We start from the raw sequence: 15,831 nt of genomic DNA, 5'->3' as shown, positions 1-15,831 counted from the left end.
AAAATTCACTAATTTAAACTGAAGTGTTTAAATTTTTATCATCACTGCTGTCACCAATAGCAGTACACATCACAGAGATTGTGGAAGTGATCTACTCCCCCGGGGAGGTAATATAATATTGGGAGCCCATAAGGTTTAGAAAAAGAGTATTTCCAAAGAACAGATACTTGTGTACGACTTTACTGAAAAGGTAAGAAACAAATACCTCAAAGGAAAATATTTCAAATAAAGTAGCAATCAGTATCTTCTATGTTCATTTACTATTTCATTGTTAAATGTACTATATTTAGAATAACTTCACACATATATAGAAATTCACAAAACTAACATTTTGTCTAAATTTCAGGACTATCTATCATAGTTGGATTCCTGGAATTCCAATTTCAATACAAACAGAAGAAAGTTGGCTTCAAGAGTTATATAAACTAAAACAAGGGAGTGAGTAATTTGATTTCTTAACTTCTGTTGGGAGAGGGGATTATAAGTTGGAAAGGGTACAGGTATGGGCAGCCGGTAGAACCAGCTTGGAATTCCAGATCAAACACAAACTAACCGTGTGATTACTTGGACAAGTTAGTTAAATTCATTGAGGCTTGGTTTCTTCATCTATTGCAAATAAATACCTCTGTTATAGAATTGTTGTAAATATCAAAGTAAGTTTAAGTATTTAAATCCTTGACACTCAGTCTTTCATAAATGCTAATATTTATGTTCACATCAAGAACTAATCTGCCTTTATATTTTAAAACATACGGTCGTCACCTTCTTAGCACAGTGGGGCAGGCGTCAGTCTCATATTTTAAAACATACATATCGTAGCTTTTATTCCAGAAGTAACAGATAACATGCTATTTTTCAACTGACAATTCATTAAAAAATACATATTGTAAAGATTAAATTGTAACTTACCTCAGGATAGTCCTCAGAATTAATCATTATGAATAACTTTCCTTTTCTTCTGTTCTGTGTTCTATCACTTAATCAGCAAATGTTTATTGAGCACCTGCCATAAGTCAAGTCCTATTCTAAGAAAATGCAGTTAACAAATAAAACAGTTTCCTAAATGATCTACTGAAGTGTGGGACATGGAGGTGATGGTGAAATAGACAAGATAAGTGGTGGTGTATTAGTGCCAAGGAGAAAAATAAAGATAGAAAATGTCAGGCAGGATGTGTACAAGCTTACAGAAAGTGGTCAGGGAAATTTTTTAGAGAAACTGAAGTATTTGAGCAAAAACTCAAGGAAATGTGAGAGTGAGCCATGATGATCTCTGGAGGGTAAGTGTCCCAAGGGAGCCTCCTACTAAAACAAGGAGCAACACAGAATGGCTGCCGTGGAGTCAGTAAGAAGGTAGATCTTAGTACTCAGAGACAAGGAGGAGCAGTTGTTTTCACTCAGAATGAAGTGGAAGGGTTAGGTTTTCCCCAGAGGAATGACATAATTAGCAGAGAAACATACCAGATATTAACAAGATATTAATTATTCCCTAATTAATCTATATATTCAAGTCACTTTGATGTGAATTTTTTCGCTGGAACTAGAAGTTGATTCTTTGGTTTTGCTTTGCAGTGTTAAGATAAATTGAGGCATTTCAAATTAATTTTATTTGTGCAAACATGGATTGAAGTTAGGCAGTGCCAGACTGGCAGTGTGATGAGTACTCCACAGAAGAGGGCTAAGGGACAGATTTTTAAATAGAAAAACATGGGATCACAGCAAAAATTAATTGATCTGTTTTAGTTAATTACAGTATTTGCGAAGATTTAGCTGGCTGTTTGTGGTTGGTTGTTCTTAATCTTGAGGCGGTTGCAGAAATTGACTAGTTTAGCTTTTTGATTACTTAATGTGTGTAAGCCACCTCATCTGAAGGTCTCCTTGTTTAACTTAGTGTAACTCCTTTTTTTTTTTTCAGGTCTCCTTTTATAGTTGCTTTTCTCCTTGTCAGTTTCATTTGTAGTTTATAGTTTTTTCTGTGTAATTTAGTCTTTTATTGATGTAATAATTGGAATCTCTTTCCTGTTATATTTTCTAGCAGTTATTCTCAATGTTTAGGAAAACTACTGCCTTCTAAGTATTAATCTTTTACCTAGGTTATCTCTTATACCCCACTGCTGAACTTTCTTATCTAATATATTTTTAGTTGAATATCTACTAGCCAGTTATATTTTCTGTGAATTATGTCATTTTATCTTTTTTTTTTTTTTTAAAGATTTGTACATACAGAACTGGGGTACAGGCCAGAGGTGCAGGGTCGGTGAGAGGCCTCACCAAAGACAAAGTGGGGAACAGAACAGCCTGACTGACAAAGTACATTGCTGAGGGCAGCAGCAGGCAGATCGGGAGAGGTCTGCTGCACTATGTGGGTCACCTCTGGGGCGGGGATCGAGCTCATGCTGAAGTGGCTTTAGCTTCTCAGTGCTGTGCTTTAACTCACTGCGCCACCAGGGAGGACCCATGGCATTTTATCGTTCCTTTATTTTTCTACTTAGTAGTGTGTCATGAGCCTGCCCATGTCCAGGAAGATGTAATTCTTGGAAACAGCTGTGTTATTGTACAAGGTTATTGTGACTTATATAAGTTGTATTGGTTTGGTTTTGGTTTTGAACTCTTTATAACAAATAATGTCTTCATGAAAACCTTTTTGCATTCATTTTGTATACCTGCACTGACATTTCTGTTTGACAACATAGCTAAAACATATTTAATGTTCTGATAATCTTATAGCAAATATGTTCCTTCTGAAGCCTGGCTCTTTCCAGTAACAGACCTTGTCTTTACTGCTGGGAAAAGGGTCAGTCCCTCTCTTTACCATTGTCCTCTAATAGGTTGTTCTGATTGGTTTTCGTCATTTCAGACTGCCAAGTCTTAAGATATTTACTCAAGGTTGCTCATATGCTAATGGCCTTCTTCCCCATTTCCAGAATTTCAAGGGGATAATGCCAATAATTTATTTCAGTGCCTTGAATTGGAGGTACTCTCACTCCCACACCAACATTTCTATTGGAAAAGTTATTTACAAAATAACAGATAAGGAGTTGATAGAATAGTTCTTTTTTTTTTAAGATTTATTTATTTATGCATACAGAGCTGGGGTACAGGCTAGGTGCAGGGGCAGTGAGAGGCTTCACCAGAGACAGCGTGGGGAGCAGAAAAGGTTGACTGACGAAGTACACTGCTGAGGGGAGCAGCAGACAGGTCAGGAGAGGTCTGCCACGCCATGTGGGTCACCTCTAGGGCGGGGATTGAACTCATGCTAAAGTGGCTTTAGCTTCTCAGTGCTGTGGTTTTACCCGCTGTGCCACCAGAAGGGCCCAGTTGATAGAATAGTATTTTTTTTAAAAGCAGGGAGCAAAAACTATAGAAACCATGATTATAGTCAAGTAAAATATGCATTCATGTAATCTAGGACTAGAAAAGAACAGGGGAATATTTAAAATGTGATATACTAATGGTGTTATATTAATGGTGAGTTTCCTCTGTTCCTTAATGATAAAGTGTTGTTTGGTAAAAGGCAAAAATTAAAAGACCAATACAAAAGTATTTCCAAGAGATATTTTTTTATATATATTAAACTTTGTTCCTACATTGTCTGAATTGATGACAAATGTTCACTCATTTTACAGAGAAGGAAACATTCCCTGAAACACAGAAAGCTGAACCTGAAAATCTGGCTTCTAAGTTAAGAGGTAAATGAAATGATTCCCACTGCCAGCAAAGGCAAACTACCATTAAGGAACTAAACTTAACTTGGACAAGCTCACTCCCTTAAAAAGCCCTCTCATGAGAACAGACATGAGAAGGTGGGAAAACGATAGTGTTTGAAGACATTTAAACAATATTTGAGGGACAGGGATCTCAAGCTAGAGAAAATGGAATACACTGAACAAAAGTTTTAAACTTTCCTGCTAAATCTATCATTTTCCCTTTAGAAAAATGGGCAATTAATCCAGATGACACCAAGCTGAATATTTTATGTGAGCTGGAGGTAAGAACTGTTTATCTGTCCAATTAGTTAGTATATTATACCCAGGTAAATTTTAAATCACTTATTCAATCTTCAATGTTCTCTCCCTTCCCCTTTCTCTCTCTTTTAAAACTTAGTTTAAGGAAGACTTCATAACACTGTTTGAGCCTTCTCTAAGAACATTACCCAGCGTTGGGCCACCACCCATTCTGGCATACAAACAAGAGAGTTCCAACTTAAACATCACATTAAAGGTAATTTTAATACATGTTCTTTTTTATTGTTACTGTAAGAAATGATTTCCACAAAAGATACTGAGCATTATTTAAAAAAAAAAAAACAGGCAAATTGCTCATTTACTAGAATAATATTTGGGGTAGCTATATTTGCAGGCGAAGAACTCATTTACTAGAATAATAATTGGTATAGCTATATTTGTTTTCTAGGTCTCCTGTAGCAAAGCACCACAAAGTGGGTATCATAAAACCACAGGAACATATTGTTTCACAGTCCTGGAGGATAGAGGCAGCAAGCCCAGCCTCTAGCGGAGATTACTTCTTTGCCTCTTCCTAGTTTCTGGAGGTGATCATCCATCCCAGCATTCCTTGGTGTGCAGCTGCCACACACTCTGATGATCTCTGCCTGAGTTGTCCCAGTGTTCTTTATCCAAATATCCCTCTACTCTAAGGTCACAGTCACATTGCTTTGGAGCCTACCCTAATGACCTCATTTTAACTTACTATACCTGCAGATATCACATTGATAGGCACCAGGAATTAAATTTCAGCATGTTTTGGGGGGACAATTTAACCCATAACAGTAACCATAAAGCCTGGAAGAACAAGTGAATATCTGCCATGACTTAGTTTCATCACCCAGCTGAAGGACTGAAGGAATGGCAGGCCAAGAGTTCACTACCAAGGCCCTTATATTAGCAGGTTATAAATGATCTGGCATTTTCAGCCTCATGTCATGCCCTGCTCCATAATGAGGTAGCCATGCTCTCTCTATGTCAAGACTTTACTTCCCAAGTGTTCCCAAGTATACATGCTCTCAGCATGTACTTGTAGTTTCTGTGACAATTACGTGCCTTGGTGATGTTCATGATCCGATCTGGAAGTTATGATCTGGGGTTTTTCCTAGAGATCTGTGCTGAGTGAGGCATGGCTGCTCACCTGCCCCAGAGCCTCTGCAGCTTCAGAGCACTGGCATGACCATAGTGCATCAACCCTGTGAAGTCCCCTGCACCCTTAACTACTAAGCTCCTTTTTGCTTTACCTAGTCTCCCACTTGCCCTCCTGTATTACCTCCACAGCATAGAACAGATCATTCAGAGCCCCAACCTGGACTTCTTGAAAAATAAATCTACTTTAGAAACTTAATTATTATAAATGTTACCTACATAATCATGTATACTTTTTCCTACCTCATAATTCTTGAAAGAGTTTATGGTAGACCTTTGCATAAAATCAAGTATGTGTCTTGATTCTGTTGTATATTGTATATTCCCCTTGCCCACAAGGGACTCTAATATCAACAGAAAAGTCATTTCAGCAATTTTCTTCTTCATTAAGGACATATCCCAGTGACCCATACAGCTCCTAGTGGGCACACCTGTACTCTAATGAATTGTGCCAGATAGATGCCCTGAAAATACACTGTGCTCCTCAGTGCTCACCAGTCTTTGAATAGAAATGATATCTGGAATAACAGAACTTACTGCCTTAGTGTATTCTGGTACAGAATCTCAGCTCTCTGTAAACTCCCTACTATTTCTGGGAGCCCCTAAGGTATTTGACAGCAGTTTCTTGAACAGGTTTGCATATTCCCATCACCCCTGCTGTCCTACAGGATGTTTGCCACCCCACACAGAACTCTGGAGCCTTCTGCTTAGAGATCCTCAGTCTCCTCTGAGCACTTTTTCCTTCCCCTTCCTCCTGCCCCCGATTCTCTGAAGGAAGAAGAAGAGGAGATGCCGCTCAAGTGTGAATTTTGTGGAAGCGATTTAAGAACATTTTTTTCTGATGTGGATGTTTGCTCTGACTACAGTAGCTCTGAACCAATGGAATATGTAAGTTTTACAGTGGGTTTTCTGAAGAAACTGCTATTTTAAAACATATATAGTATTTTCCCCTGCAACTTTCCAGCATCAATATGTTTAAAAGAAGTATGTATTAGTCATTGGGATCATAACTAAAATCATTTCACACCTACTAGTATGGCGCTGATTAAAAAGGAGATAAAAAGTATTTGCAAGAATGTAGTGAAAGTGGACCCCATATACACAACAAGCAGGCAATATAAAATGGGACAGCTGCTTTGGGAAATAGTCTGGTAGTTCTTTAAAAAAAGTTAAATATAGAGTTACCATATAATCCAGCAATTCCATTCTTAGGTATATACCCAAAAGAATTAGCAAAGTATGTCTATACAAAACCTTGTCACAAATGTTCATAACAGCATGATTCATAGTGGCTAAAAAATTAAAAAAGCCCAAATGCCCATCAACTGATATAGAAAGTGCTGTGTCTATACAATGGAATACTATTCACCTATAAAAGAAATGAAATACTTATTCATGCTAAAATAGAGATGAGCCTTGATTTCATCAGCTCAGTGACAGAATTCAGTCACAAAGTACATGTTATATGATGCTATTTATATAAACTTATACAACAGGCATATCTATAGATACAAAAAATAAATTAGCAATTGCCAGGTGCTGAGAGTTGAGGAGGTTAGGGAATAACAGTTATTGGTTATAGGTTTCATGTTCTAAAATTGGTTTTGGTGATAATTGCACAACTCTTAATATTCTGAACACCAATGAATTACACACTTTAAATTGGTGAATTGTATATGATTTAGATGTCAATAGAGCTATTAGACCAAAAAAGATTATGATAAATTGCTATCTAAATCCTCTTGCATTTCTGGTTTCCCCCTTCACTCTACCTTCCTAGTAATCTTCATCTAGAACTGATGACATGAAAATGACCACTTTGTTTTTCAGGCTCCTTGTTGTAGTTATTTCCAAAGTCTGATTGACTACATCTATGAGGAAAAACCAAGTACTGAAAGCTCTAAATCTGAATTAATCTGTATTGATCCTCATGCAGCCCATGGTAGTGAAACAGATAGACTCAAAGAAAAAGAAAAAGCCCTTCAGAGGTAACTTGAGCATTTTATATTAAAACTAAAATAGTTCAATCAGAGAGTGTTTTATAAAAATGAACCCTGTTTCTCTAAATACAAAATTTTGAAGATGTGTTCCCAAGTGAAGAAATAAAAATTGGTTAAAACAAACTGTAGTTTGGCCCTCCCTGGTGGCGCAGGTGGTTACAGCACAGCACTGAGAAGCTGAAGACAACTTCCACGTGAGTTCAATCCCCGCCTGCCCAGGAGATGACCACATGGCGTGGCAGACCTCTCCTGGCCCGCCCGCTGCTCCCCTGAGCAATGTACTTCCATGATCTGCCTGTTCTGCTCCCCACTCTGTCCCTGGTGAATCCTTTCACCACCCCTCCACCTCTGGCTTGTACCCCAGTTCTGGATGCATAATAAATAAATCTTTTTTTAAAAAAAAAAAACAAACTGTAGTTCATGGGGGATGTTCTGAGATTCAGAAACTCAGTAAACTCACAATTGAAAGTAGAAATTTATCTACTTTCCCAATTCCAAACCTTCAAAGCAATCCAGAATTTCCTTTGTTACAGAAATCTATACACTAACTGACATACAATGCTTAAATACTAGAGTCACAAGTAATAACAGATAAAAATAGCAAATGATGCAGTTAAAACTTGTAAAATTAAGTTGCTAGATTTGATGCACATTTCAAATTTATGCATCATATCTTTCATTTTGTAGAAAACAAGAGCGACAAATGGCCAAGCATTATGCAGTAATAAAAAACGAACCAGCTAATGTAGCTGAAGAAGGTAAGTCTGTCAACACTGATGTTACAGATCAGTATTATATCCACATTTGACCAAGAGATAAAAATGGTCTGTCTTTACAGTAACTAAGTTTTCATTTCAGATATTGCAGCTATAATGATTCAGAAGATCTGGTGTTTCAGTCAGACCTTTAGAGTTTAATTTAGTCTTCATATCATTGTTGTTATTGATTTAAATAAATTAACATCTATAGAACACTTCACAGCTTTTAAGTTTCATTGTTTAAGTATGTACGTATCCCTTTTTTATTTTCCAACTGGGACATGGAAAGTCTATCCCAAAAAATAGGATTCTTTTTCTTCAGATATTATTCCTGCCATTGAGCTGGCCAGTATAACTGCTATATTAGCACGGTAGAAGAAGAAATGATTTTAGAATCAGGAACACTAGATTTATGTCCTTGCTTTTCTCCTTATAGACTGCCTGTTGTGAGGTAAGTTACTTCATCTTTCCGAGCATCAGCTTCCTCCTCTGCCACTCAGAGAAAGCTATAGAAAACATACTTAAAGAAGGTGTAGCTGTTTTTTTAAACTATATCCCTAACTCTTACTATGCCTAAAGGCAGAAAATCCCACTTAATAAAAATCATTAGTTTTTCTTCTTTTAACAAAGGATTAAGCTCAGTTTTTATCAGAAAAAAGCCTTCAATTTAATGAAGGTCTTCAGTTTTCATACATTAAAAAATTGACAAATCAATACTTGTAATAGAATTTGAAATTTCATTTTAGAAACATGTTTTAGAAAATGTTAAATTTATATGTACTTTTATGTGATTCCTTCCTCAGTTGATGCAAAGCACTTTAAAACGATTTCTTATCAACACTCTCTGGATATTCCAAAAAAACAGGAAGTTGATGACAGCTTCTTTGATTTTCAACTAGAAAAAAGAAACATATCTGTTATTTGTTGTGATTCTAGAATAGCATGTGGAAAGGTAATCAGCCTATAATTCAATTTTTATGTGATACTTTTTAAAAATAATTTTAAGCTAAAATTATAAAAATTGTCATATTGAATGTAGCAAGTTAGTTACATGACACATTTAATATTTGTCAAAAAGAACTGGTACAGACTTGGACTTTTTCTACTAGACTAACAACTCTGTACATATGTTTTGTGATGTGCTAGTTTTACTAAAGCTTTTTTAGTGTAAAATGTGATAATTGTACATAACAAGCATTTGGAATCCTACTAAAGGAGAGAAAATGTTAAAGTGTCAACCACTTCCCCCAAATCATTAATATTTTCTAGACTTGCACTGCCCACTGTAGTAGCAACTACTATATACAGCTAACTACATATAGCTATCTAAATTTAAATTTAAATTAAGTAAAGTTTAAAATTTTATAGTATCAGTAATGCTCCAGTCACACTAGCCACATTTCAAGTGCTATATAGTGGTGCAGTACTATGGTTATAGTGCAGCTCAGATATAGAATATTTTGTCATCACTAAAAGTTATCAGTACTCTTAGACTTTTTTATGCATAGCTTTTTGTTAACACACTTGCTATTTTACATGTAATTTTTATTTTTTTAACTTCATTTTTTCCTTTTATAACTTAATTATAAAAATGTTTTGCATGTTGTTATATAATTTATATTATCTCTGAGGTTTTTCATATCTAGCCAGTCCTGTTATTGGACAAATAAGTTATTAACAATTTATATGCTAACCTAAATAATATTGATTTGAATATCTCTGAATATAAATTTAGTTTTATATAGTATAATTCCACAGAAATTAAATACTGAGACCAGGTTTTTTCTCTTGGGTGATACACAATTTGAGGGGTGGCAATAAATTAAATGCTCAGTGGAATTAATTCTGTCTGGAAAAAGATCATTTATCTAACCCTCAAATTACTACAAATTTTCTTTCAAATTCAGTTACCAACACACATTGCAAATTGAAGTAATCTAACCATGTTTATGAAGATAAAAGTTCAGAATTGATACAAAGAGGGAATAGAAAACTATATGGTCATATAGGTTTGAAAAGAAAAAAGAATAAACTTATATAAATGAAAAAAGACCAAATGCAATTAAACATTAAAAGATGAGAGTTAAAAGCAAGTTAGATCTACCTATATACCTATTTGTATATATTCACCTTGGGGACAGAAAGGGTATATAATATGAAAATGAAATGAAATAGCGCTAAACAGAGATAGAGTGCCAAGTTTTTGGGGGGAGGGTGTGAGGTATAGGGCGACAAGTCACTGTCTAAGGGTTCTCATTTCTGTGTTAAATTGCAATGCCCCACTCAGGCTCAGGACCCAAAAGCAATGGGGTTTATTAACAAACAAAAGATAAGGAAAAGGAAAGAGTTTCTAAGGCCATAAATGAGCAACTGTCTCACCCCAGAGAGTGTCCACAGAATCCAGTAGTCAAACAAAAGCTACTCACATTAGATGGCCCCATCCCGTCAATGAGGACCTAGAGCTGGTGGCACACTGGTCAGCAGGGAGTGCCAACTCAACAGTGGCAGCTGGAGGTGCTCACAGGCGCTGCTGAGGTGACACTACAACAGTCTGAAGGATGGACTGGACAGCACCAGATGCCAAACCAGACAACGATGGACTCAACAGCACCAGGAAGCTGTGCTGGAGAACAAGAGGTGGTGGTGGACAGCTCTCAAAGCTCTCCACAGCTCTGCTAAACCCCATGCAAATAATCTGCTGAATGCGTTTTCTTCTGAGACTAGCTGTTGAATGCTTCTTCTCTTTTCAGAGGATGATTGCTGAATGAAGTCAAGCTGGCTCTTGCTCTGTTTTATATCGTCTTCAGGATCACCGAACCTACAAGCCTGATTGGACCATTTTTCAATCCTAAGTGTCTGATTGGTCTGGTTAGTACCAATCATCTCGCTTTCATTTTCACTCTGCATAATTAGCTTAAGTCCTTGACTGACAGCTGGAGAGATTGAACCTGATTGGTTCATTTATGAACCTCAAACCAGATACAAAAGGGAAAAGTTCTGCCTTGATCAGCATGTACTCACGTTAGGACAGGCTTGTGAGTGAGAGGGGCTTCAAAGAACCATAGCTGGAACCTGCCTCAGTGAATGCAGGGGCACACTGCCCCCAGGGCCCTCAATGGGGCTAAGTTGACAATTCAGGGGACCCTGTTGCAGAGTGGGGACATGGGTCCCAGCAACTGCAGGTTGGGCTGCCACTGGGATCCAGTTTCTTAGAGATAGGTCTAAAATATATTTATTCAAAATCCTAGGAGAGGAAAGATAATCAGGCCGAAGTAGTATTTGAAGAGATAATGAGTGATAATTATGCAGAATTGATAGATGAGTCCAATCTTTAAATGAAAGAAGTCCAATGAATCACAAGCAAGACGATTTTTTAAAATTCTGTATACCCTCATCATAGTGAAATTCATCATAGTGAAAACCAAAATCTAAAGTAGAAGAGTTAGACTATCAAATTAACTACCAATGGCAGCGGTGGAAACTGTTGTGGTGGAACATCTTTAGTGTACCAAAAGAAAACAGTGGTCAATCTAGATGTCTGTATTTCAATTCAAACATGTTTCAAAAAACTGTGCCTCCAAAAGACACTGGCAAAATTAAAAGGGAAGAAGAGTTTGTCACTAGTAGACCCTCACTTAAGGAAATTCTAAATATTCTTTGAGGAGTTGGATACTTTGTGAAAGATGAAGAGCAAAGGAAGTGGTATATGGTATATATGATTAAAGTAGTAGATGACTGATCAAACAGTAACAATAGTAATGGAGTTTCTGGATATACTGCATGACAAAATAGTACATGATTTGGGGAGAAGGCTAAAAGCAGTGAAAGTGTTCTGAAGTCCTTGATTTGGCAGAAGAGAAAAATACAAAGCTTAACTTCAGATTGATAACTAAGTTTGCTTGCTGAAATTTCTAGGATGGTCAGAAAAATAAGAGAAGGAAGAGTATAACTTCAAACTAGCCAAGGTAGAACAGAAATTAAAAGGACTTAATTTAAATACTCCCAAGAAGACAGAAAAGTTTAAGGGAAAAGAAGAAAAATAATAGAGTACAAATAGAAAACAAAGTAATTCAGACAGTTAAAACTATATTGTTTAGAAATGCAAGTACAAAGAAAAGCAAAGAAATTATTTTGAAATCAGATTAGTGGTTATGTCTAGAAGAAAAGGATATTGTCTTTGGGATACATATAGGTTTCATTAGCATTGTTTAATTTTGTAACCTGGATGGTGATAACATGGTTATTCAATTAACAAAACAGCATTTTAACATATCTAAATGTCTTTCACATCTCATAATTTATCAGTGAAATACCTATTATCTACCAAATAACATTTACATGAAAACTTAGATTGCTTCATTATTTAGCCTTAGGGTTTAATCTTAGCTAATTTTATTACAATTCAAGACTAGGAAGAAATAGAATTAAATTGAATCTTTGGGTTATTGTAAAATAGTGGTGGCTACAGTGCTCATTTCCCTATTGAATATTGTATATAAAATAGTTAAAATTGGGCCCTCTCTGGAGACACAGTGTGTTAACACACAGCATGAAGAAGCTAAAGCCACTTCAGCATGAGTTCGATCCCTGCCCTGGAGGTGATCCACATGGCAGGGCAGACCTCCCCTGACCCGCCCGATGGACCCCACAGCAATGTACTTCGTTGATCTGCCTGTTCTGCTCCCCACTCTGTCTCTGGTGAATCCTCTCACTGCCCCTGCACATCTGACCTGTACCCCATTTCTATATGCATAAATAAATAAATCTTTAACAAAAAAAAATAGTTAAAATTGGAGATATAATAAGGAATATCTCCCTGTATATGTTTCTTCATCTTCCCATCCTCCACTAATATTTTGCCAAAATGAACTTCAACTTGAGTTTAAAGTCCAGTTTATTAAAATATAATTTATGTATAGTAAAGGTCAGTTTTTTCAGTTGTACAGTTTTATGCATTTTGGCAGGTAAACCACTTGACAATCAGGATCTAGAATATTCACACTAGGGTTGCTTTTTATCTTACAAAAACAACTAACAAATCCTTCCAACAGATGTAAATGAGATTCTGCTGGAAAGGTAGCAAGTTATCTGCATAGGCTAGTTAGAGGCAATCTTTAATGATTCCAGAGGATTACTTTTCTGAAGCAGTAATAAAAATTTTAATTAAGAAATGTTTGTCTCGCTGTTTAGCAAGCAAAAGATTTCCTTTGTTGTCATACTTGATATGTGTGTCTGAAGCAGTTAAGTGTCCTTTATTTTCTGTGGTGTATAGATCATGAGGAATGAGCTCTTCGAGAAGCACTACAAAAATGGGAGCAAGTTTCTAACTTCATTTCCAGATGGGACAATACAAATATTGTATCCTTTCAACAAGTTATTTTTATTAACTTTATCTTTTCAGAAAAATAAAAATAACCAAGAAAAAAAATATTATTCAAAACCTTGCCACCCAGAAAAAATGTTCACATCTTATAATACTTCTTGCTTAACTTCTTAAAGGACTGTATATACAGTCCTTTAAAAGTCAGCTCTTCAACTAGTTGTTCATATTTTATAACTTGCTAGCTTTACATAATAATTTTATATAATAATTTTTAGTATAAAATATGCAATAAATGTAAGAATAAAATACCATTTTAATTACATATTTAATTTATAGGGATGTAATATAATTCATCTAATAGATTTTCCTCCTTATTGAACAAGGACAATTTTACATTTTTGTTCGCTATATGCTATATATATCAGCTAAATGAACAACTTTGTGCATTCTATGCTTGCATGCTTTTCATTAATTTCCTAGAATTCAGTATCTAGAGACCGAATTTCTAGTTAAGAAATTATGAACATTTTACTTGCTTTGATTGATTTTGCCCTTCCCTTACAAAATCTACTCAAGTTTACACATCCAGGAGCAGCATGTTATTTTTTTTTAGCACGTTATTCTTTATCACAAAAATTTAGTATCCATTTTATGGAACACTTAAGTTATTGATTACTTAAATTTCTGATGACAAGGTTATTTATTACTTTAACATAAGGTTCATTTAATATCTCATGGGAAAGTTAAAAAAAATAATTCTGTAAGACCTTTTTGTGAAATGAGGGCTTCACTTTAATGAGAAAGACATTTTAATGGTTTTCCTAATTGTGTAGTCAAATGCCAATAACAAACTAGAAAAATTACTTTCATGGCATAGGAAGTATAGTAAAGTGTTAGTTTCCTATATCCAAATGGTAAAGAGTATAGCTTTTATTTTAATTATATCAATGTTTTAAATGATTTCTCCAACTTTTGTTTTTAGTGATTATTTCATGACCTGACTTTAATCCTTCTGAATCCTCTTGAAGTCTGTGGCTGATTTTCAAAATGATTCAGGATTAGTTTAGTTTATTTCTTTCTCTCTGGACTTCTGATCAGTGTTGGTAAGACTCAGCATTGATAGAGAGTTATGCTCAGTACATTTTATTTTTTGATGACACTAAATGGCTTTATTTTCAGAGTTTGCACTGCTAATATATAGAAATGTAGTATATGTTCATATACTGATCTTGTAACCCCTAACTGCCACATTCATTTTTCAGTTTTAGTATAGCCTCGTGATTAAATAGCTTAGGGTTTTCTCTGTACAAAACTATGCCATCTGTAAATAGAGATATTTTCACTTCTTCCATTTCATTTATTTCCATAAAATTTTCCTCACTAGAATCTCCAATGCAATGGAGGGACAGCAACCATCTTTCACCGTTAAGTAGGATTTTAATTGTGGATTTTTTCTTTATCAGGTTGTGGGTGTTCCCAGAGTCTTATGAAAGGTGCTGGGTTCTTCAAATGCTTTTTCAGTGTCTACTATTCTTGGTGGGTTTTTCCACTGTTTATTCTATTAATAATACATTATATTTTATTAATTGATTTGTCAGATATTGAACCAATCTTCACTCCTGGGATAAACTCCACTTTGTCATGAGTGTAGAATTATTTTCATATATTGCTACATTCCATTTGCTAGTATTTCTAAAGGATCTTTGTGTCCCATAATATATTTGACCCACATATAAAGCATAAGATCCTTTGTAAAATATCACCCATTTTCAAAATACTTTCAAAGTACTCGCTCATAAATCAAATATAGTTCTAGAATAGACAAGGACTATTAGAAGAACTCAGATAACCTTATCTAATCTCAGTTACCCATCTGGAAATCTAGCTATCATCCGAGTGCCCAACAAAATAAATGGTTTCACTTGTGTAATCCAAGAAGACACACCCGCTAACCCTGCCATCCTGGCAGTGCTGAATTCTTCTGGCAGAAGTTCCTGCTATCATCCCAATGGAAATGTCTGGTAAGCTTCTAGGGTCTTCTTGCTGCCATTTTGGTTTTGGAATTGTGTGATATAAATGAATGACATAACTGTTCTATAAACAATAAGAAAATATGAGCGATGTATTTTCAGTATAGGGAAAATTCTAAGTAATTATATGGTGTTCCTAAAGACTAGGGGTATGAACCCATGTGATCTCTAGAAACCTGAAAATGTCATACTGTTTGATCCATAGGAATATTTTTCCAATAGATAGCTACTATAGTGTGTTGTTGTTTTAGATAGAATCTATAAATCTTCCTATTTCTTGCAAAGAAAACCTTTAGAGAAATTAAGATTATGATCTCATTTTGATCTACAAACTCAATCTCTATTATGTGGAATTATTTCACTTAACCTAAGAAAGTAAAATTTGAGTTCTAATTTCAAATACAGTTTGAACTTTTTGAGCTATCTCAGAGTTTTCTCTTCCTTCAAATGTTTACAAGTATTGGATGAAGCTGGAAAAGATGATGCTTAGTGAGATAAGCCAGAAGAGAAAGAAAAATACCGGATGGTTTCACTCATAGCAGGAGTATAATGGACCAGGCAAGAAAATAACAA

The 15,831-nt window shown here is 35.4% G+C and overlaps 1 protein-coding gene across 1 annotated transcript in view; it reads left to right on the top strand.

The window, feature by feature from the left end:
• ERICH6 (glutamate-rich 6) overlaps positions 1-15,831 on the top strand; it is a 45,479-nt gene that overhangs the window by 18,037 nt on the left and 11,611 nt on the right. Inside the window, exons 3-12 of the mRNA XM_012730136.1 lie at positions 347-438; positions 3,624-3,686; positions 3,930-3,985; positions 4,102-4,218; positions 5,922-6,035; positions 6,978-7,135; positions 7,835-7,905; positions 8,709-8,857; positions 13,178-13,263; positions 15,094-15,249. Coding sequence (XP_012585590.1) covers positions 347-438; positions 3,624-3,686; positions 3,930-3,985; positions 4,102-4,218; positions 5,922-6,035; positions 6,978-7,135; positions 7,835-7,905; positions 8,709-8,857; positions 13,178-13,263; positions 15,094-15,249 — 1,062 coding nt within the window. The remainder of the gene's footprint in view (positions 1-346; positions 439-3,623; positions 3,687-3,929; positions 3,986-4,101; positions 4,219-5,921; positions 6,036-6,977; positions 7,136-7,834; positions 7,906-8,708; positions 8,858-13,177; positions 13,264-15,093; positions 15,250-15,831) is intronic.

Source organism: Condylura cristata, unplaced genomic scaffold (assembly GCF_000260355.1).
Source record: "Condylura cristata isolate star-nosed mole 26May11 unplaced genomic scaffold, ConCri1.0 scaffold00003, whole genome shotgun sequence".
Lineage (NCBI taxonomy): Eukaryota > Metazoa > Chordata > Mammalia > Eulipotyphla > Talpidae > Condylura > Condylura cristata.
This window is presented reverse-complemented; position numbering and strand designations above follow the sequence as displayed.